This window comes from Drosophila erecta, unplaced genomic scaffold (assembly GCF_003286155.1).
Source record: "Drosophila erecta strain 14021-0224.00,06,07 unplaced genomic scaffold, DereRS2 tig00000092-arrow-pilon, whole genome shotgun sequence".
Taxonomy (NCBI): Eukaryota; Metazoa; Arthropoda; class Insecta; order Diptera; family Drosophilidae; genus Drosophila; species Drosophila erecta.
Window position 1 is genome coordinate 15465338 of NW_020825207.1, and position 20532 is coordinate 15485869.

The 20532-nt window shown below is 41.3% G+C and overlaps 6 protein-coding genes and 1 long non-coding RNA gene across 8 annotated transcripts; 3 read left to right on the forward strand and 4 right to left on the reverse strand.

Annotated features, from left to right (window-relative positions):
- The first annotated feature begins 1486 nt into the window (after positions 1 to 1486).
- LOC6549317 (lipopolysaccharide-induced tumor necrosis factor-alpha factor homolog) lies at positions 1487 to 2733 on the forward strand. Its single transcript, XM_001974452.3, has 3 exons — positions 1487 to 1594; positions 2296 to 2443; positions 2537 to 2733. The coding sequence occupies exons 2-3, from the start codon at positions 2313 to 2315 to the stop codon at positions 2637 to 2639; spliced, it is 234 nt and encodes a 77-aa protein (XP_001974488.1). The 5' UTR covers positions 1487 to 1594; positions 2296 to 2312; the 3' UTR covers positions 2640 to 2733.
- Positions 2734 to 3199: 466 nt separating this feature from the next.
- On the forward strand, positions 3200 to 4053 carry LOC6549316 (lipopolysaccharide-induced tumor necrosis factor-alpha factor). The gene is made up of 3 exons (XM_001974451.3): positions 3200 to 3403; positions 3522 to 3654; positions 3708 to 4053. Exons 1-3 carry the CDS (start codon positions 3298 to 3300, stop codon positions 3808 to 3810), a joined length of 342 nt encoding a protein of 113 aa, XP_001974487.1. The 5' UTR covers positions 3200 to 3297; the 3' UTR covers positions 3811 to 4053.
- A 1565-nt stretch (positions 4054 to 5618) lies between these two features.
- LOC6549315 (hydroxysteroid dehydrogenase-like protein 1) lies at positions 5619 to 11500 on the reverse strand. 2 transcript variants are annotated; one of them, XM_015156608.2, is made up of 6 exons: positions 11384 to 11500; positions 9514 to 9727; positions 7438 to 7560; positions 7264 to 7374; positions 6321 to 6769; positions 5619 to 6230 (listed from the first exon to the last, which is right to left on the reverse strand). In XM_015156608.2, the coding sequence occupies exons 2-6, from the start codon at positions 9689 to 9691 to the stop codon at positions 6114 to 6116; spliced, it is 978 nt and encodes a 325-aa protein (XP_015012094.1). In that variant the 5' UTR covers positions 9692 to 9727; positions 11384 to 11500; the 3' UTR covers positions 5619 to 6113. The 2 variants fall into 2 exon arrangements, with proteins under 2 accessions (XP_015012094.1, XP_001974486.1); XM_001974450.3 differs by lacking the exon at positions 11384 to 11500 and having other exon boundaries at positions 9514 to 9984.
- Positions 11501 to 12374: 874 nt separating this feature from the next.
- Positions 12375 to 13885, reverse strand: LOC113564336 (inactive hydroxysteroid dehydrogenase-like protein 1). Its single transcript, XM_026981021.1, has 3 exons — positions 13499 to 13885; positions 13030 to 13143; positions 12375 to 12970 (listed from the first exon to the last, which is right to left on the reverse strand). The coding sequence occupies exons 1-3, from the start codon at positions 13776 to 13778 to the stop codon at positions 12456 to 12458; spliced, it is 909 nt and encodes a 302-aa protein (XP_026836822.1). The 5' UTR covers positions 13779 to 13885; the 3' UTR covers positions 12375 to 12455.
- Positions 13886 to 14882: 997 nt separating this feature from the next.
- Positions 14883 to 16492, reverse strand: LOC26526529 (inactive hydroxysteroid dehydrogenase-like protein 1). The gene is made up of 3 exons (XM_026981020.1): positions 16129 to 16492; positions 15627 to 15740; positions 14883 to 15541 (listed from the first exon to the last, which is right to left on the reverse strand). The coding sequence occupies exons 1-3, from the start codon at positions 16406 to 16408 to the stop codon at positions 15009 to 15011; spliced, it is 927 nt and encodes a 308-aa protein (XP_026836821.1). The 5' UTR covers positions 16409 to 16492; the 3' UTR covers positions 14883 to 15008.
- On the forward strand, positions 16488 to 19781 carry LOC113564337. Its single transcript, XR_003407923.1, has 3 exons — positions 16488 to 16499; positions 16613 to 16620; positions 19383 to 19781. It is a non-coding gene; the product is annotated as an uncharacterized LOC113564337 (long non-coding RNA).
- LOC6549566 (hydroxysteroid dehydrogenase-like protein 1) lies at positions 17371 to 19025 on the reverse strand. The gene is made up of 3 exons (XM_001974448.3): positions 18493 to 19025; positions 18061 to 18174; positions 17371 to 17984 (listed from the first exon to the last, which is right to left on the reverse strand). Exons 1-3 carry the CDS (start codon positions 18758 to 18760, stop codon positions 17452 to 17454), a joined length of 915 nt encoding a protein of 304 aa, XP_001974484.2. The 5' UTR covers positions 18761 to 19025; the 3' UTR covers positions 17371 to 17451.
- Positions 19782 to 20532: the final 751 nt, after the last annotated feature.

Genomic DNA, 20532 nt, shown 5'->3' on the forward strand with positions numbered 1-20532 from the left:
GTACACTTTTGATTGAAATTTTGAGTCATAAGAAGTAATCATGGGACGCATTAGTCATACGCACTGTAGCATTTTCTGGTCCATATAATCCTCATCGATAACCCTGGCGATAAGGTGGTCGTTAATCTGAACACCGAATCTACTGAATACCGCGTAAGCCGATAAGGCAATTTTGAGTTTGGCAAACTATTTATCGATATACATCATATACATATACCTGCATCCTCTAGTTGTCCCGCTCACACGCCGTGCCAAGCGTAAGGAGTTCAGTAAATACTTCTTTTCGTTTCGTCCAACCGAAGCACATGCGTCCATTTCTTAATTAGCAGTGGCCGCAATTTAGCTTTAAACAACTGGTATCTTAAATGGACTGCAAGTGCGTGGGCTCCCCGCCGGCCTATTTTGATGACTTCGCCACCGCGCCTCCGGTGGAGACGCACCTGCAGGAATGATCTGCCCCCACTGCAACGCCCGGAGCTGTAAGTACATGGAGCTTTCAGAGTTATGCTCACAACCATCGCAATAAAGGTACTACATATAACGCTGCAATATACATATGTACATACAGCTATATGCTATACAAAATATGTATATAATATTTATATAAAATTGTACACGTACATATATGTAGCTTTTTATCAAAGTAAATGTTTGAGCAGTCCGCTATATTTGTGACCGCAGTTGTTTTGATTACACTGCCAGGAAAAGCTATGAGTAATCGCCGATCGTGCTTTGTAAGCAATAAATGCATGTAGTATATTTCCCCTCTCTTTGTACATCGACGCCGTCAAAATGGCTTTATCACTAAAACTTATCATACATATATTCTAATATGTACATATTTGTTTACAAACGACAAAGAATCCGCAAAGCAAATGAAATAAAAAAATAAAGCGAATCGTTTTCTGGTATTACCCTTTTATTTTTTTTCTTTCTACGTATCTGGCTACATTGCTGAGCCAACATTTATTAAACTTGGTGGTTGCAAGAAAAATAATATTTTTGCTTTAGGTATAGGGAATACATATAAATATGTATTCGAATTGGAAGCTTGGATTCACATATATACATATATGCACATCTTTGTTTTCGTCTACTTTGTGGCGGTCTTTTCCTAAAACATGTATAGAAACAATACCTATGTTTCCGGCAGCAAATGTTGATACGAAATTGTTTGAACCGGTAAAAATCCATGTTGCTAGGCCAACCGACATGTTGACATGGTTTTGAAATTGATGTCTTAAAACAATACTATATTTATGTGATTATAAATTATGTGATTAAGACTTCTGCTTAGATGCTCATAAAGTTCCTGCTCATTTTTATAAATTGAATTATCGAAGTACTCTCCCATTTTGCATTTTTGTTAAATGTACAATTCTTAAGTAATGGGCTGATACGGCTGAATCAATTTCAAAAGTTGATATATTTAAATCGCTACTTGGATAGCAACATGCTGTTGCTTAGCAGGATGTTCCTAGCGATGATAGTTTCCGCCCAAAAATTTTTAGCCGCACAATTCTTTTGCAGCTCAAGCAGTGCGCATTAGCTGTGGAATCATAGTTTTATTTCAATTATTTCGACGAGACAGATTGTAAGTATACCGGGAAATACATATGTATGTATGTATATATTATTCAGGCTTGGGATTGGGACAAACAGGTCTAATTGGCTAATCATAAAAATATCTGGTGAAATAATACCCATGTAGGCAAAGTGACAACGCCTTCAAGATGATTGCCGCTGCCTTGCCGCTCCCAAAAAAGTTTACTTTTGCTCGGGGAAAACTGGGCAAGGCCACGCAGGACGCCACCAGGACTCCGGGGGGAGTGCCAATCACTGGCTCCGGACACACACGCTGATAAATGAGGATACTGTGCTAGGTGGTGTGAGCAAGTGAGAGTATACATAAATAGATTGTGTTGATTTTGGGCAGGGCTAGAACGGGCAAGCATATTCGGCAAGTACCAAGTGGCGAGGAGCGATGACGGATGGAATGGGGGAGGAAGGGGGCACAGACAGACGCGGTTGTGCGATGACGGCATCGCTAGGAGTTTCGGTGGCCCGCGAGGATGACCTCACAGCGCCAGGAGCGATTGCGCAGCACCGTGGAGTAATTGACGGGAGATAAGGCTGATCACAGCTTGTTTGCATGGCGGGTGTGCAATTAGAATTGCCATTAAGCAGCCAATTTAATGCTCATGTACCAGCGGCACGCGACGTATTCAAGTTTTCAAGGCCTCCGCTGCAATCGATATGAGAGTTATTAGAGCTTCCTGTGCTTTCTTTCTGCAGTTCCAACAGTGTCACCAATGTCCACTCCCGTCGGCCCGGAACCGTGCAACATGGTCTGCCCCAGTTGCCGCCAGCAGGTTACCACTCGCGTGGAGCCGAAAGCCACCAAAAAGACTCACCTGATAGCACTGATTTTGTGCTTCACGTGGTAAGCCAAGCTATCCCAAAAGCAACTGCCATGTTATTTGCCATGCATATGTTGCATTTAGTAGATTTTTATGGTATGATCCCTGTCTTGCAGCCTTTGGCCCTGTGCGTGCTGTCTGTACTGCACCCGATGCGCCCGGAACTCGGAACACCACTGCCCATCCTGCAACGCCTACATTGGCACCTACAAGCGTTGAGGAGTTTCCGCCGGAAGTTGTTTTTTACGTGGACTGCAGCCAGCATCTGTCCCGAAATGCAGCCCATTACTTCTCCCACTTAAAGTATTGTCACCCCTCTCACACTTATTACCGCGCAATATTTTGATAACACGCTAAACATTGTAGTACCAGCTAATGCTTTTCATCCTCAGCAATAAAAGGGTTCAATGAGGAAGACGAGTGGTTTTCCTTGCGGGTTGGTTTGAGTCGGGGACAACGCAATTCTTGAGCAGAGTACAGCATTCTTGTGCCGTTAATAAATATGTAGATACATGGGAAAAAGCAACAGGCTTGTCTATGTGACAATGAAATACTCTACTAACGGGTAGACGAATATTCAAATTTCGTTCTTATTGCCAGCTATTGATATTAATTGATTAATGGCTGAGCTGAGTCGCAATTTGTATCTAAAGCTGCTCCGAAAAACACATACAAAAGCCAATTCTCTAATCGACACATAATATTTGACGAAAAACACTTAGCAAGCCAAAAGACTACATACAATCGCCGGCACCCCTCTCGCATGAGCTTAGTTGCCGAGCGAACTGAATGTCTCAGTTGGAGGAGCTCGCTTGGGTTTCAGTTGCGAACTGGAACTCGAGCGCGCAGCACACATCGGTCGCAATAAGTACCAAGAATGGAGAAGAATTTTCAGCCTCAGGCTCCTGCTTTCCCGGGCCCGCCCAGTTATGATAACACCTCGCAGGCTTATGGCCAGATGAATCAGCCACAAATGATACAGGGTGAATACCAAGAACTGATAATCAATCGCAAATAGTTGCCAATTCTTTGGAGCCTCGCGAGCCGTAACAATCTTCCGTGAATCCAATATTATACAAAGACCTTTTGTGCTTTTTCTAGTCCCACCCAATGTACTGGGCGGCGTACCATCCATGGCCACCTGTCCGAGCTGCGGTGTCCGCCGGGAGACGAAGGTGGAATTCGAGCCCAGCACCAAGACCCATCTGCTGGCCCTCCTCATCTGCATGCTGGGGTAAGTGCATCACGTTTGCTCCTCCTGCCAACGGAACTAATGGACATTTCCAGGGGCATTTGCTGCTGCTGCATTCCCTACTGCACCGACTCCTGCCAGTCGGCCAAACACACCTGCACCAGCTGCGGAGCCTACGTGGGCACCTACAAGAACTAGGAGTGCTATTCGAACGCTAGTTACCACAGGGATGGATCCCACTTTGTACTTGCACCACTTATAAATGGTCTATGGGATCCTATTTTGCACGGACACTTAGAAATACACAACTCGTATTCAGCTTAATTGAACATAATTTTTACATTGGCTTACTTTTTAAAATAAATAAATAAAAATGCTATATGAATGTGAGAATCGAAAAGCGTCTGATACCATGTGAAATAAAATAAAAATAAACTTTGATATCTATAGTTTTTCGTGGAACCAAAGGCTCACGTTGACGAATACGTATGTACATATGTATATGCGAATAATATTAATAGTCTTCACAAATTTCTGAGGGCACCCCGGTTCTCTCACGACATATACTCTTGGGGTTTTTAATGATAATGGTTTTTTGCTGACGTAAACCTTGTGGTACAGTCCAGTACTTGGAAGCTGGATTAGTTACATACATGTGTACATACATTTCATTAAATGTATATTAAACGTAAATGCTTATGTATATAAGCAAAGAAACTTTTAGCTTCCGCTTCTTGGGACTTCTAATCACGAAATTAAACAATATGGCATACAAACGTATGCCAATGAACAGTGAGAAGAAGTTTGTAATTCAATATGTACATAGATTTGAGATGATGAAAGGAATAGGGGAAATCTCCTATAACCAAGGTAATTTGATCCTTTCCGTTTTTTTTTTTTTTTGATTACTACTGCTTTTGGGCGGTATGGAACTACACTAATAAACAAATAAACTCAATTCCAGCTAAGCAACCATATTTGTGTGTGTAGTTCATTGGATGAACATTAGAGGGCGTTGGTTACTAGAGTCTCATCTCATAAATCCGTTTATTAATAACCAATCGATGTGCAATTTTATTGACCTGTACTCTGAAAACTACTTGTTATTAAAGCAACCGGACTGTTGATTCGCAAAAGTCATTCCACATTGGCTATTTCATCAGCTTCGGTGAATCAGCCGTCAGTATTATCACTGCAGTTCAGGGAAACTGAAACTAGGAGTAAGTTCATTAAAGAGCCGACTGAGCTGCGGAGCAGACGTCTGTGTAAGATGGAAAACCACGAGGAAAATGCAGATCAGGGGAAAATGCAAAGAGTGCCCACTCCGCCTCCAATTCCACAAACTCCCCAGATAAATCAGCCTTTTAAACAACAACGTTTTGTGAGTCGGGCAAAATGTCACAAGTGTCGGAAAATAGAAGCAAAGCAAACTTTGAGTTATGAAGACTACCAGAAATGGATTGCCCGTAGAGAATGTGTCATAAGATATTGGTAAGCTTTGGTGTTCACAATGTTATAATAGCAAATAGCTCATATGGTAATTATATTGCAGCGAGGAGTGTTCGCTCAAACATTCCACAAAATACCCAGTTAAACCAACATTCTGAATCGGTGTTCGATGTTTGGTGAGTCGGGCGATTGTCACAAGTTTCGGAAAAAAGAAGCACAGCGAACTTTGAGGTGTGAAGACTAACAGGAATGGATTGCCCCTAGAGGAAGATATATGGTGTTCTCAATGCTATAATAATAAAATGCTAGTATCGTCAATATTGCAGCGAAAAATGTTCGTTCAAAGTTGCAATTGTATAATTGTGGGCAGCTCTTCGATAGATCTTCAGTACTTTAACTTCTTTTGCATGTGTCATGCAAATTGAGGCCTTTAAACAAAACGAGAGAGACAAACAATGCAATAGTAGATTTGCTCGCCTATCAGATACCCCCTACTAAGAAGGATTGTAGTAGGATTGCTAAAAAGATTTCGGTACAATAAATAAAACGAAAAAAAATAAACGTGTTTACAGATTGCATGTATCTAGTATCTACTTTTAGGCTTTTACAGCTCTCGAGATTCCCTCTGCTTGTAACATACTTTTCAACATATGTAGTATACCCTTTTATACAAATGGTAAAACAAGCAGAAAGTGCAGGCAATGAAGCGGATACCCAGTCATCGTTGGTCTTCTGGCGGCTTCCGACTGCAGTAGGCCACTTTGCAATTTTGTCGGTCAGCAGTTTCGCGCGCTGGCCAACCGGTTTCACGGCTAAAACCGTTCGAAGCCCAAGCCCCTCCACTCCTTGGCCAAATTGCAGCGCTTATGCAATCCGGCAGTGCATTTTGGCAATTGAGTTTGCCAGCCGGTTTTTGGACGTGTCTTTTATCTTTTGTTTTACATTTTCAATTTTTTCATGGCTTTGTACAAAAGTTTTTTCCTCTAGCTAATAGTTTAAGCCTTATGACTAAGAACCAAATATTTACATGACTCCTAACCTAGCTTAACAACTTAAGTAAGCTTCAGTTTCTTTTGCTTTTGCTCGAGCGCCTCGATTCTCAGTCGCTTGAAGAGTTGGTGGCCCAAGAATGTGCGGATCGGCAGGGGAGCCAGTTTCATAAAGGCATACTGTAAAAAAATGTTTAAAAATGAATTTTAAAGCATGAAACAACTTGTTACAAAGTGTATTGCATTTTGCTTAGTCGGTAAATCGCTGACCTGAATTCCATGGGTCCAGAAGCCGTTGGTCTCGCTCGTTTTTCCCAGTGTAAATACGGCGGACCGGGCAAAAGTATATGCGTTCGGGAAGAACAGACCACCCTGCATTACGCGATCGGCGTAGGCATTCATTTTGGTGACCACAAAGTTGGGCATCACCAGCTGCACGTGGATGTTGTGCTCCGCCACCTCCAGTTCGAGGGCCTTGGAAAAGTAGGTAACAAACTTCTTGCTCGCCGCATAGACGGTCATGTTGGGCAGTGGCTGGAGCTCGGAGGAGGACCCCAGGTTGACAATGGCTCCCTTTCGGCGACCAATCATCTGGGGCAGGATCTTGCGGGTGAGCATGGTGACCGATCCCATGTTGACGGTGAGCAGGTTCCAAAGTAGATCCTCTGACACAAGGTCAAGGCTCTCCGGATGCTCGTACATCATACCCACGTTGTTGACTATAAAAACGAATAATAGTAATAGTTCAAGCATGGCCATAATGGTAGCACAATATTTATAACAACTCCATATCAAATGGCAGTGGCATTAAATTCCGCTGGCCAAGATCAATGTCACATCTTATCAGCCAAACATTTTATTAAGCTGCCTTGAGGGGTTCGCAAGGCTGTCGAAATGTAAATTGCTGAAGCGTTTATATGAGTCTGGTTTTCCAAATAAAAATAAAGCCCCAACAGCAGCGCTTCGCCTGCGTACTTGAACATCGCCTAAGCCACTCTTCGCCTCGCCAATAGACCAAAAACCAGAGTCATTGTAATTGCACGCAATTATTATTGTTTGACATTGGCAGCCGCGCAACAAAAATAGTCACAAAATATGAAGCGTAAGTAAGCAGCTGCTGCTGTTGGCAATGATGAATGTATGAATGGGTACCACATCGGATAAGAAAACCGCTGCTAACTGGAGTAAGTGCACAGGTCACTTAATTACTCACCCAAAATGCCCACGTCAATGCCCGCCAGTTCCTTTTCGATCTGATCGTACACCTCGCGTCCCCTGCAGAAATCCACTGCAATCCACTTGGTCTTCACTTTGTGCTGGCTCTCTGCGAAAGAGTAACGAAATGAAATTAAAACATGTACTACCAATCATGCTTAGACATGCTTACCAATCTCATTGCTCACCGCAATAAGCTTCTCCTTCGTCCGCGAGATGAGCACCAGGTTGATACCCTGTCGAGCCAGCTCCCTGGCATACTCCTTTCCAATGCCATCGGTGGCGCCAGTCACCACTAAGTGAAAGGAATCGAACGGAAACTGGATGAGTACGAAGGTCGCCGAAAGGGAACCATATTTTTTAATTTACTGGGTACTAACTACACGATATAATATATGTATGCAATACTTTGCTACTTCGAGAACAGTACAGAAGTTTTTAGTTGAAAATTTAATACATTTGCAGTCGGTGGGTTGGTGATTTTCTGATTACTAACAGCCAAGACGATAGTATAGTCGTTATAAACGGATGACTATAGATAATATCCGCCTCGAACCAGTCGAAAAACTAATTGAAAATATTGTTCTGTATATAACATTTTTTAGATATATCTTTATCTAAAAATAAATGTATCTGCTTCGGCTGTCCAAGTTGCGTTGATTCCATATGAAGAGCTGAATACATATTAAACTAAACTATTTATTTTACTAGACCCATTTCGTCACTTGCCGCTGTGTACCTATACTTTTAGCAACTGAATAATGCCACGACCTCCTTGAAAGACCTTTTCGAATCTAGCATTTGGCTGCTAATTAACCCACTGCATTCGGCCGAGTCTCTTTAAATTACATCGCCGGTTGTCGGTTGTCGGTTGTCGAAACCTCAGCAAATATCATGAATGGAAGCGGCCGCAGAGAAGCGATTAGAAGCAAACCGGCTGGCGTGGTGGCAATTGCTGCAATGTTGCCACTGGCAGCTGGTTATTGGTTGCCAAATATTTGTGCAACGGAAACGTGAAGCACGGCAGCCAAACTTAGGAGTACGTTGGCAACACCAATCGATGGTTGCGTTTGCGTGTTGCGTGGAAATTACGACTGCTATAGTTTGGCAAAGAATTTGCACTTTGATCAGTTGGATAGAACGCATAATTCAATTAGGAAAACTGTATGCTGTAATTGAGCAATAAACTCGAGAAGCGGCAGTCAAATTTATAACTGAGTGACCACGAAGAGCAGCACGAGCCTCTAGTCAATGAATTGGAATTAATTAGATAGTAAGGCAAAAACAAAGCGATCGCAAAAAGCGAAGCAAGCCGGAAAATCGCCAGCCGGTTTACGAGTTGAATGACTTTGTGTGGTCCATAAACGAAATTGTAAACAAATCAAGTTGTTTGAATAATTTAGTTATTGGTCAATAACTTTACTTACTCTTTAGGAAGATTGTGAATAACATTCAATTGAATGAATGCGAATTTGGGAATTTTCAAAGGGAATTGTAATTGAGTGAGTGAATATTCTAAGTAATTAATTTAATATGAATGGCTTACTGTTTATTCGCTTCTTTTAAAAATAATGATAATTATTATGATTCACAAATGTTTGAATTCATTAATATCTCAGCTTAACTAAAAGCAACCATCTGCAATACAAGCGAACACTCAGATAAGAAATGCCATTATGTTCGTTCTGTCGGTATAAATAATTATGGAAATTCATAATGTCCACTGGTTTCTTATCTTATCACAAGTGGATTTTGTAACTGTTTTCCCGAAACTTGCCAACTATAGTATCGCATATCAGTTTCTGTCGTTCGAAGATTTATTATCCTATAAGCTTGTTAGTGTAGTACATAAGGTTGTTTTACCGTATAAAACATTAATTTAATTGATCAGAAATCAAAATATAGGTACTTCAACACGTAAAAAGGAAGTCACAATACCCCGAATTAAGCCTACTTATAATGTGCTTTATAGAATTATTAGGCCGTTTTATAATATACAGCTAAAAACTTTTTTTTTTTTTAAATATACAGCAGTAAAATAACTAATGGTTCTCCGTTCAGTGTGATAGCAAAAACACTCCCCTAAGAGATAACGTAAACAATTTGCATTTGCGAAGTGAAGGAACCAAAAACGCAAGACTCAAATATTGACAGACCCCTAGGGTTAAAGTATGCAAATACCGGATTGAATAACATGGAAGCATTTGGCGAATAGAGCTGTACTCAGTGGAATCGATCGAACACTCACCTGCCCATTGTCCGAACTTTTCCACCAATGTCTTTGGTAAGTGCGGCTGGAAGTAGGGTTCCAGGATGGCCTTGATTATGCTGACCAAGGACTTGAGGTTGTCGTACAGAAATACGCCGATGGAGAGCAATCCCACTAGGTAGATTGCCGCCGAGATGAGCTGCCAAATGAACGCCATCTTCAGCAGGGTGTAAATGCTCACTTCCAGAACTGGCTGCATGGTTAAGAGAGTTCGTCTTAAATAGTCGCAATTGGCAGAATTTCGGCTGGTATTGTGGAACTTGTTCTTATCACTACTCGGTCGTGCTGATTATTTACTGCTTTTTTTTGAGAATTACTATTATGCCGACATATGTACGAGTATGTATAATCGCCGACTTTCGTACTATCGCGCTGTCTGTCTGCCTCTTTTTCCGGGGGCACAAGTTGCAGGTTGGAGCGCCGATCACGCACTGAAAACTTGGAGCCGCAACTTCGTTATTTCGGGCTTTCGGTTTCGGATTTTCAGTTTCGGATCTGGTCTTCAACAAGCAACAGTTGTAAAGTGAATATCAGCGACTTAAAGCGGAAAGGCCACTGCAGTTGGGGCTCTTTTCCGCGGTTTTACTCAGCTCTTTGTCGGTTCATTATTTCATAAAATTGTAAATTTAATTTGTTGCCTTTTACGGCGGCCTACAGGTGTTGAAAAACTACGTGTCTGGGTGGCAGTGAATTATTCGACACCTAATTGCCGCTAAAGAAGTGACCCTCTGCCTAACTTAAAATAACTGTCGTAATTTTAAAATTTTTGCTAAGCGCATAATCAGCTTACTAGTGCTGTAGAACTAATTGCAAACAATTAGGCGAAAGATGCGTTAAATTGTCTTTTGTCATGCAATGACCCCTGTCATCTGAAGCATTTCATTTGTACAGATTTTCCTTTACCTGTATTTCCTTTTGCATGTGGCTAAATGCTGTAGGAGTAACACAGTTTTCGAAAATGTAATTACTGCATTCAATTATGACAACTTACTAAAGGGGTTTGTGTTTCCCTCTTTTGCAAGTGTTTACCCTTAAGCATTTTTTTGTGCAAAAACTATAGTGTGGGATATGAATTTTAATTGCATTTTCAACACTTAGCTATAAAATATTTAAGTATTGAAAGGTAGTTGTTATTCATTTGATTCAGCTGTTTCTCTAACGAATCGTACTTTTGTTGCTTTCGCATTTTTCACAGATTGCTAGATTGCTAGACGATGTTTTACATGCTCTGCCTCTAGTTAAGAAAAATGTATAATACAGTTTTCTTCACTATCTTTTACAACAGCCTAAGTTGCGCTTATCAGCAGAGGAAAAATCATTTCCCTACAAGCAAGCAAAAGTGCATCAGTGTACTTTTGGGTCACAAAAAAAACTTAACTTTGCATCAAAGTATTAAACACTATTTCCTCCGAAAAGCATTCAAAAACTTGGTAATCGGTGGTAATTTGGGCAAAGGCCTAACTAATGCATATGGCAATTAAGTAAAAATATAGATGAAGACTGTAATAGAGGTAAATGACTATCGGAAATGTCCCAGCAACTACTAAAGGGTGAAAAACTAACGAGAATTATGAATGGTACTTAATGGCTTTTTATTCAATGGTCTGATAATTTTATTTGATGGCATGCTAAATCAAATTTGATTACCGCCTATATCGGAAAGATAGATGTGTCAGTGAAAAGGTCATTTTGGTCAACGCTCACAAAATTTAATGTTCCACTTGTTGCTCGCTCGAAAATGCCGAAATACTTTTAAGAGGTAAATAAAAAGCTCGATTATTCAATTAAAACCAAGGTTCCACAATCCGAAATATATATCATTGTTTTGGAGACGACCTATAAAACTTACATGCTGTCAACGAGCAAAACAGTAAAAGTTTTCAAACGCAATAAATATAAATCGATACTATATAAGTAAAGGGCTGTCGGCTGCCTCCTGTCCAGCCGAATATGAATTCCAAACTGAGGAACCAGGCTGGAAAAGTTCAACTAGGAAGTCCATAAGCTTTTCCCAAATGTGTTGTCGTTTTAGCAGTTTATAAGCTAAAATGAGTTTTATTGTGTTATGCCTTCTGTGCACAAATGCCTAATAGCACAAGCAATTGTTTTAAATGCGAACAAAAATACTTTACATTTTTTTTTTTATAATACGGAAAGTTCTCTTCTATCTAAATGTATTAACACATTAAACAACAGAAAGCGTAAGGAAATCTTTCAACTTGAAAATTTGGCACGGTGCTTAGCAAAGTCACGAACCAATGCCAATACATGCACCCGTCAAAAAGTCTACTACATTTTATTTTCAAAATAACATAAATATATAAAATATAATTTCCACTGTTTAATATTGGGAATAAATCAGTTGCGGAAAATCAGTCCTCCTTGTCCCTTTCTATCTTAATAGGCGTTCATATTGGTGACCACAACATTTAGTATTACCAGCTGCACATGGATATTGTGATATAGGATATTCTGCGAAACACCAAAATTCTCCGATCTTCTTTGAGGATTCTTAATTGTTAATTAATAGCTTTTTCGATCCTATATATATATATATTCCTGATCAGGATCACTAGCCGAGTCACATGTCCGTCTGTCGAGACTGAAATTTCTCGTTCGCACTCCCACTATCGGAGTAACGGGTATCTGATAGTCGGGGAGCTCGACTTAGGCGTTCTCTCTTGTTTTACGTTAGAATGTTATGAATGAAACAAAGTAATACTACAAAGTAAAAGTTAGTATTGCAAGGGTAGTAGTTGGATTTCCCAGTATGGCTTAATAATAATTAAATCAAAAATTGTATTTAACTTAACCAATGTCAAAATAACATTTAATTTTTTTGCACTGTTTAATATATTTTATTGGTTCGTCATCTGTATTTGTGTAGCTTTAAAATACTTCAGCTTTATAGTGTCGGATATTTATGTGAATAATTTGCAGGCGACGTAGGTTCGCACTCGCCAGGTGAAGGCGGTGGCCACAGCATTTTGGACTTGGTGCCAGAAGTAGCCAGAAGTCTCGTCCACTTCGTCGCGCAGCTGATTAACCGCACTCTTGGCATAAGCTGAAGCAGATGGGATCAAGAGACCGCCCTTCATGATCTGTTTGGAGTACGAATTGATCTTGGTGACCACAAAGTTCGGGGACAGAAGTTGCACATGGATGCCATACGGCTTCGCCTCCTGGCTTAAAGCCAGGGTTAGGCTACGGGTGTACGCCTTCGTGGCGGCGTAATAGGCATCATAGGGCATGGGCTGTAGTTCTGAACCGGAACCCACATTGACAATGGCTCCCTTGATCTTGGATGCCTTCATGCGCTGGAAGAAGATGCGAGACAGATGGGAAACGGCCACCACGTTGGTTTCGATGATGCTTTGGATGTCTTCCTGGCTGTGATCCAGCACGGCTGTCGGCGTGCCAGCTCCAACGTTGTTTACTGCGATAAGTGAGTTTATTTATCCGTTCTGATCTATCAGTTTAGTTAATGCTACTTACCAAGTATAGAAATGGGTATATTGGCCGTTTCCTTTTCTATGTGCTCATAGACCTGCGATCCCTTGGTAAAATCAGCTATCACAATCTTAATCTGAATACCAGCACCGCTTTCCGCTAAAACCAAACAAAATATGTCAATCGGCATATATGTATCAACAAATAAAAATTGCACGACTTTCAATCATAGTTTCGACAAGTGCTTTGCGTGTTCATTAAAAATGTCAAGTTGTTTTAACAAATATGTTACAAAGCCATCTATCGGGAGCAATCACAACCAATCATAGTCAATAAATGCAGTTGAATTTGTTTGTTCGTATTGCTGGCAATATTGCATAATAAAGTGTAACAATTGTATTATCTTCGACCGATTATAAAAGCGATCAAAAAGTGTGTAGTCACAGCGTTGATAACTCATATTTGGCAGTATGCTAACAATTTTAATCTCCGCACCTTCGTAATCTTGACTTACCGATTTCCTTGGCAACCGCCTGGAGTTTCTCCTCGTTTCTGGCGATCAGGACCACATTGATGTTCTGGCGGGCCAGCTCCTTGGCGTATTCCTTGCCAATTCCATCGCTGGCCCCCGTGACAGCGGCCCAATCTCCGAAACGCTCCTTGATGGTGGGCCTAGTATCGCTGAAATACCTGGCTTTGAGCAACTTGTACGGCGTTCTTAGCTGCTCGTAGAGATAAGAGGCAAGGGCATAAACGCCAACCAAAGTAAGGAACGTTGATAGGGCACAGAACATTTTGCCGAATTGTTTACTATTTATTTTTAATCGACGGCTGCAGCAGAAAGAACGTGTGTGCGATACGGTCGACTCACTGGAAGGGACTGTGGTCACAGAGCTAATTGCTCGGTTTCCGCCGGGCAGGGCGAAGAATTTAAATGGTTCGAACTAATAGTGCTATCAGAAGGTGTTCAACTTGCCGTTAAAAATACACCGAAAGATTGTATTTTGTTCGTAAAACTTATCGCCTATTAAATTATGGTTTGCCTAATGGTTTGCCTTGCTATTGGCCTTATGTATTAAGCTATTTAATGCATAAAAGAATAGAAATTGCACATTTTGTGTATATCAACAGCTTTTTGTCAACGGTTTCTAAAATTTAATTTTGGTTTGTTTTTAGTATAATAAAAATAAAGCTAGAATAAAACGGTATAATAGGTTCCTTGAAAATCATGTAACAGGTAAAGGAAGCGACCAAATAAAGTATGTATATACATATCCTGATGAGGATCAATAGCCGAGTCGATCTGGCCATGTCTGTCCGTCTCTCCGTCAGTATCAGTAGCTCTCAGTATTAATCGGTTCAAAATGTATAATTTATAAGATTTTAATTTAATTTATAATATCATTAGCTCAAAATACTCACCTGCCCTTCAGCCGAATTTTTCCTCTTTTCTCTTTCTTTGTTAGATTCGGCCGGAGGTATGGTGCTAGTACAGCCTTGATGATGCTGAATAAGGACTTTAAGTTGTCGTGGAGAAAACCGACGATGCTAAGGGAACCCAATACATATGTAGATTGGGTTGCATTTTCCTTCTCTTACTTCCATAAAAGGCAATAGTCGGTCTCTATAACGGTTAATTATTTTTCTTTATTGAAAAATAAAAGGGACATTTTGCAACACTGTAATATTATTTGCAAACTAGCGAAGCTGCGAACCCGCTGAAGACTCAAAAAAAAAGCTCCAAAAGGAGTGCTATGATTTTTGTGGAAAAATATGAGTTTTTAATTAATTTATATATTTCGGTTTGCTCAAGTCATATCTGGAAGGAAGGCGATTCGCAGTTTGTAAGTGGAACACGCCACCAGCCGTCTATATAGAGCCAAACATGCTAAGTACCTTGGAATAACTCTGGATCATAGACTCACTCTTTCTAAGCATATTACTGACATCAAAGGACTTTTAATATTATATGTATATATTTTTTTGGTGGTCTACATTTGTAAAGCTTTAAAATGCTCCTTGAATTATTTTTTGTTGGATATTTTTGTGAACAATTTACAGGCGACGTAGGTTCGCACTCGCCAGGTGAAGACGGAGCCCACAGCATTTTGGACTTGGTGCCACAGGTAACCAGAAGTCTCGTCCACTTCGTCGCGCAGCTGATTAACCGCACTCTTGGCATAGGCCGAAGCCGATGGGATCAAGAGACCGCCCTTCATGATCTGTTTGGAGTACGAATTGATCTTGGTGACCACAAAGTTCGGGGACAGCAGTTGCACATGGATGCCATACGGCTTCGCCTCCTGGCACAAAGCAAGGGTCAAACTACGGGTGTACGCCTTCGAGGCGGCGTAATAGGCGGCATAGGGAAGGGGCTGCAGTTCCGTACCGGAACTTACATTGACAATGGCTCCCCTGATCTTGGACGACTTCATGCGCTGGAAGAAGATGCGAGACAGATGGGAAACGGCTACCACGTTGGTGTCGATGATTTCTTGGGTGTTTTCCTGATTCCATTTCAGCAATGATGCCGGCTTGCCGACTCCAACGTTGTTTACTGCGATAAGGTAAGTTTATTTATCCAAGTAAAATAAATCAGTTTTGATGTCCTTGTATAGTACCTGTTTAGTAATGCTACTTACCAAGTATAGAAATGGGTATATTGGCCGTTTCCTTTTCTATGTGCTCATAGACCTGCGAGCCCTTGGTAAAATCCGCTATCACAATCTTAGTTTGAACACCAGCACCGCTTTCCGCTAAAACCAAACAAAATAAAGAAACAAAAAATAACACTTACTAGATGTCAATCGGCATATATGTATCAAAAAATAAAAATTGCATGACTTTCAATCATAGTTTTGACAAGTGCTTTGCGTGCTCTTTAAAAATGTCAAGTTGTTTTATCAAATATGTTACAATTAGCCATCTATCGGGAGCAATCACAACCACAGTCAATAAATGCAGTTGACCAAAAAAGCTATTGAACTTGTTCGTATAATTACTGGTAATATTACATAATAAAGTGTTACAATTGTATTATCTTCTACCGATTATAAAAACGATCAAAAAGTGTGTAGTCACAGCGTTGATAACTCATATTTGGCAGTATGCTAACAATTTTAATCTCCTCACCTCTTGACTTACCGATTTCCTTGGCAACCGCCTGGAGTTTCTCCTCGTTTCTGGCGATCAGGACCACATTGATGTTCTGGCGGGCCAGCTCCTTGGCGTATTCCTTGCCAATTCCATCGCTGGCCCCCGTGACAGCGGCCCAATCTCCGAAACGCTCCTTGATGGTGGGCCTAGTATCGCTGAAATACCTGGCTTTGAGCAACTTGTACGGCGTTCTTAGCTGCTCGTACAGATAAGACAACAGGGCGTAGACGCCAACGAAAGTGAAGAACGTTGATAGGGCACAGAACATTTTGCCGATTTATTTACTATTTATTTTTAGTCGACGGCTGCAGCAAAAAGTTCGTATGTGCGATACGGTCGACTCACTGGAACGGACTGTGGTCACAGCGCAAATTGCACAGTTTTCGCCGGGCAGGGCGATGAATTTAAATGGCTCGAATTAATTGAAGTCGGTGCTATCAATAGGTGTTCGACTTGCCGTTAAGAATACAAGAAAAGATTGTATTTTGTTCGTAATACCTTTTCGTATATTCAATTATGGTTTGCCTAATGGTTTGATGTGCTGTTGGCCTGGAAATGGTCAAATTAAATAGATTCTAGGACAGCCTTGATAATGCTAAGGAAGGGAACCCACTATGTAGATTCCCGCAGAAATCACTTGCAATATAAGGGCCATCGTTTACAAAATATAATTGCTTCATTTAAGAACTGCTTAACATAGTCCGAATGAGAAAACTTTTGACTGGTGATAAGAGATTACTAAAAAGATTGTGGAACCCATGGTAGTTGGACGGCGACATTTCGATTTAGGATTTACCTATTCGAATGCAATAGTTGGCGCTTCTTTCTTTTACTTCCACATAAGGCAGTAGTCTGTCTTTTGTAATCTTAATTATTTTTCTTAATTGAGTATCATTGGTTACTACATAATAAAATAAAAGTCGCGTTTTGCAACACAGTGTTATTAATTTGCAAACTCTCTAGCGAAGGTACGAACCCGTTTACCCGCCAAAAGCCGTGCTATGATTTTTAGTGTCAAAATATGTGTTTAACTAATTAATTTATATATTTCGATCAAGAGTAGATCACTAGCCGAGTCGATCCATGTCCGTCTGTTGAGACTGAAATTACTCGTTTGCACTTCCACTAGCGGAGTAACGGGTATCTGATAGTCGGGAAGCTCGACTTTGGCGTTCTCTCTTGTTTTATGTTATTAATGTTGTTAGTACTAAAAATTTAGATTCAGCGAACTATAGTTATGCTGCGCCCTCAAATGGGCTGGTTTAATAGCTGTCGATGACACAAAGGGGTTTTTACACTATTTATTTTGAGCTATTTTATGTCGGATATTTTTGGGAACAATTTACAGGCTACATAGGTTCGCACTCGCCAGGTGAAGACGGAGCCCACAGCATTTTGGACTTGGTGCCACAGGTAACCAGTAGTCTCGTCCACTTCGTCGCGCAGGAGATTAACCGCACTCTTGGCATAAGCCGAAGCCGATGGGATGAAGAGACCTCCCTTCATGACCTTCCTGGAGTACGAATTGATCTTGGTGACCACAAAGTTAGGGGACAGCAGTTGCACATGGATGCCATACGGCTTCGCCTCCTGGCACAAAGCCAGGGTTAAACTACGGGTGTACGCCTTCGAAGCGGCGTAATAGGCGGCATAGGGCAGGGGCTGGTGCTCCCAACCGGAACCCACATTGACAATGGCTCCCCTGATCTTGGACGCCTTCATGCGCTGGAAGAAGATGCGTGACAGATGGGAAACTGCCACCACGTTGGTTTCGATGATTTCTTGGGTGTCTTCCTGATTCCATTTCAGCACTGATGACGGCTTGCCGACTCCAACGTTATTTACTGCGATAAAGGTAAGGTAAGTTTATTTATCGTAGTAAAATAAATCTGTTCTGATCTACTTAGTAATGCTACTTACCAAGTATAGAAATGGGTATATTGGCGGTTTGCTTTTCTATGTGCTCATAGACCTGCGATCCCTTTGTAAAATCAGCTATCACAATCTTAGTCTGAACATCAGCACCGCTTTCCGCTAAAACCAAACAAAATAAAAGAAAATAATAAATATAACTTACTAAAGTTAGATGTCAATCGGTATATATGTATGTATGGTCTTTATGTTGCAAATATGCTACAATATGTTACAAAGCCATCTATCGGGAGCAATCACAACCACAGTCAATAAATGCAGTTGACCAAAAAAGCTATTGAACTTGTTTGTTCGTATAATTACTGGTAATATTACAAAAGAAAATGTTACAACTGTATTATCTTTTACCGATAATTGATAACTCATATTTGGCAGCATGCTAACATTTTTAATCTCCGCACCTTGGTAATCTTGACTTACCGATTTCCTTGGCAACCGCCTGGAGTTTCTCCTCGTTTCTGGCGATCAGGACCACATTGATGTTCTGGCGGGCCAGCTCCTTGGCGTATTCCTTGCCAATTCCATCGCTGGCCCCCGTGACAGCGGCCCAATCTCCGAAACGCTCCTTGATGGTGGGCCTAGTATCGCTGAAATACCTGGCTTTGAGCAACTTGTACGGCGTTCTTAGCTGCTCGTACAGATAAGACAACAGGGCGTAGACGCCAACGAAAGTGAGGGCACAGAACATTTTGCCGATTTATTTACTATTTATTTTTAATTGACAGCTGCAGCAAAAAGTTCGTATGTGCGATACGGTCGACTCACTGGAACGGACTGTGGAAACAGCGCAAATTGCACACTTTTCGCCGGACAGGGCGATGAATTTAAATGGCTCGAATTTATAGAAGTCAGTGCTATTAAAAGATGTTCGACTTGCAGTTAAAAATACCCCGAAATGTTCGTAATACCTTTTCGCCTATTCAATTATGGTTTGCCTAATGGTTTGATGAGCTGTTGGCCTGGAAATGATTTAATTAAATAGGCACATCCATTTATATGGTTGGATTACACTGGAAATTGGTGAGAAAGGTCGTGATTTCGAGGCATTTGCGCAATTAAGGCATTGGGCTAAAAGATCAGCTAGCTTGCTAGAACATGTGAAAGTCGCTAATGGATTGAGCTACTTAATGCCTAAAACAATATAAATTGCCTATTTTATGTGCACCAACAGCTTTTTGTCAACGCGGTAAACGTTTTATTTTTTGTTAATTTTTGTATTATTAAGGCTGAAGTCATTGGCAAAACAGATTTATGCACATTTAAGCTAAAGACAAAGTAGAAAATAATTTAGATGTGTATTTCGCCACCAGGCATCCTTGGAGTCAGTCACCTTCTAATCCGCAATCCGCAACCCAACCCCAGATGACATCATTGCCCGTTGGTCGTGGTCCTTTGTTCGCCAAGAGTGCACTCTACACACAACACCACACTCGCACATCACAATTACCGGCTTGAAGCGGCATTCATAAATTAGGGAGGGCCCAGAAAATGGCATTTTACAAAACGCTAAGTACACACACGCCTCCCAGCCAGCCGGGAATACCCTTGATATCCCCTGAACATCCTGACTGACTTAAGGGGAAAGGAAATCAGGAAACGCTGTGAATCGAACTGCGGAACAAGAGCACGACATGGGTTATATATCAACCATGTGTGTCGACAGCCGGGCGCAAGGGAAGAGGCTTTTGGCTGCTGGCAAATCCATTTTGAAAAATATATATTTCCTACCATTTTTCCTCGTTTTTGGCTGCCGCAAAACCGCATTTATTCAAGTGTCAAATAAATTCATAGTTTTTCGGTAGGCCGAGCTCCAACTCCACGCTTGGGCCGAGATCGTTGCAGGAACGCCTGGTATTTGGGGCACCCTGAATAGCTTGCAGGGTGCTGTTGTCCGCAATTGTAGCACGTGCACGGTTCACTGCGCGGCCTAGTACAGTTGCTGGCAGCGTGCTCGCCAGCACATTTGACGCAAATATGCGCTTTACGACAGTATTTAGCCGTATGGCCAAACTGTTGGCATCGATGGCATTGCACAACAGCATTGCGCTTTCGGAGGGGCTCAACGATAACCCGCATATGGCAAAGTGCCTTGACTAGCAGGATCTCCTTATTATTGGCCGCGGCGGCAATATTCACGAAGAACATATTTACCGGCTTGGCTACAGGGGTGCCTGGCTCACTGCGCCTCTGGGGCAGATGGACGTCAAGCACCTTGTGTCCGAATTTTTCCAGATCCTCCTTAATCTGGCTATGAAGCGTGCTGTGGTGTAAGCCTTTTATGCAGACTTTAAACGGCCTATCTTCCTTCAGTTGGTAGCAATGGAATTCATATTTTTCGTGCTCAAGCCATCTGACAATACTGCGAAAAGTGGTAGCGTCATTTGCATAGAGTCTCATCATACCGCCAAGTGAAGCCCTAGCTTCAACTTTATTTATGTCAATTATTTTCCTGAGTTCTTG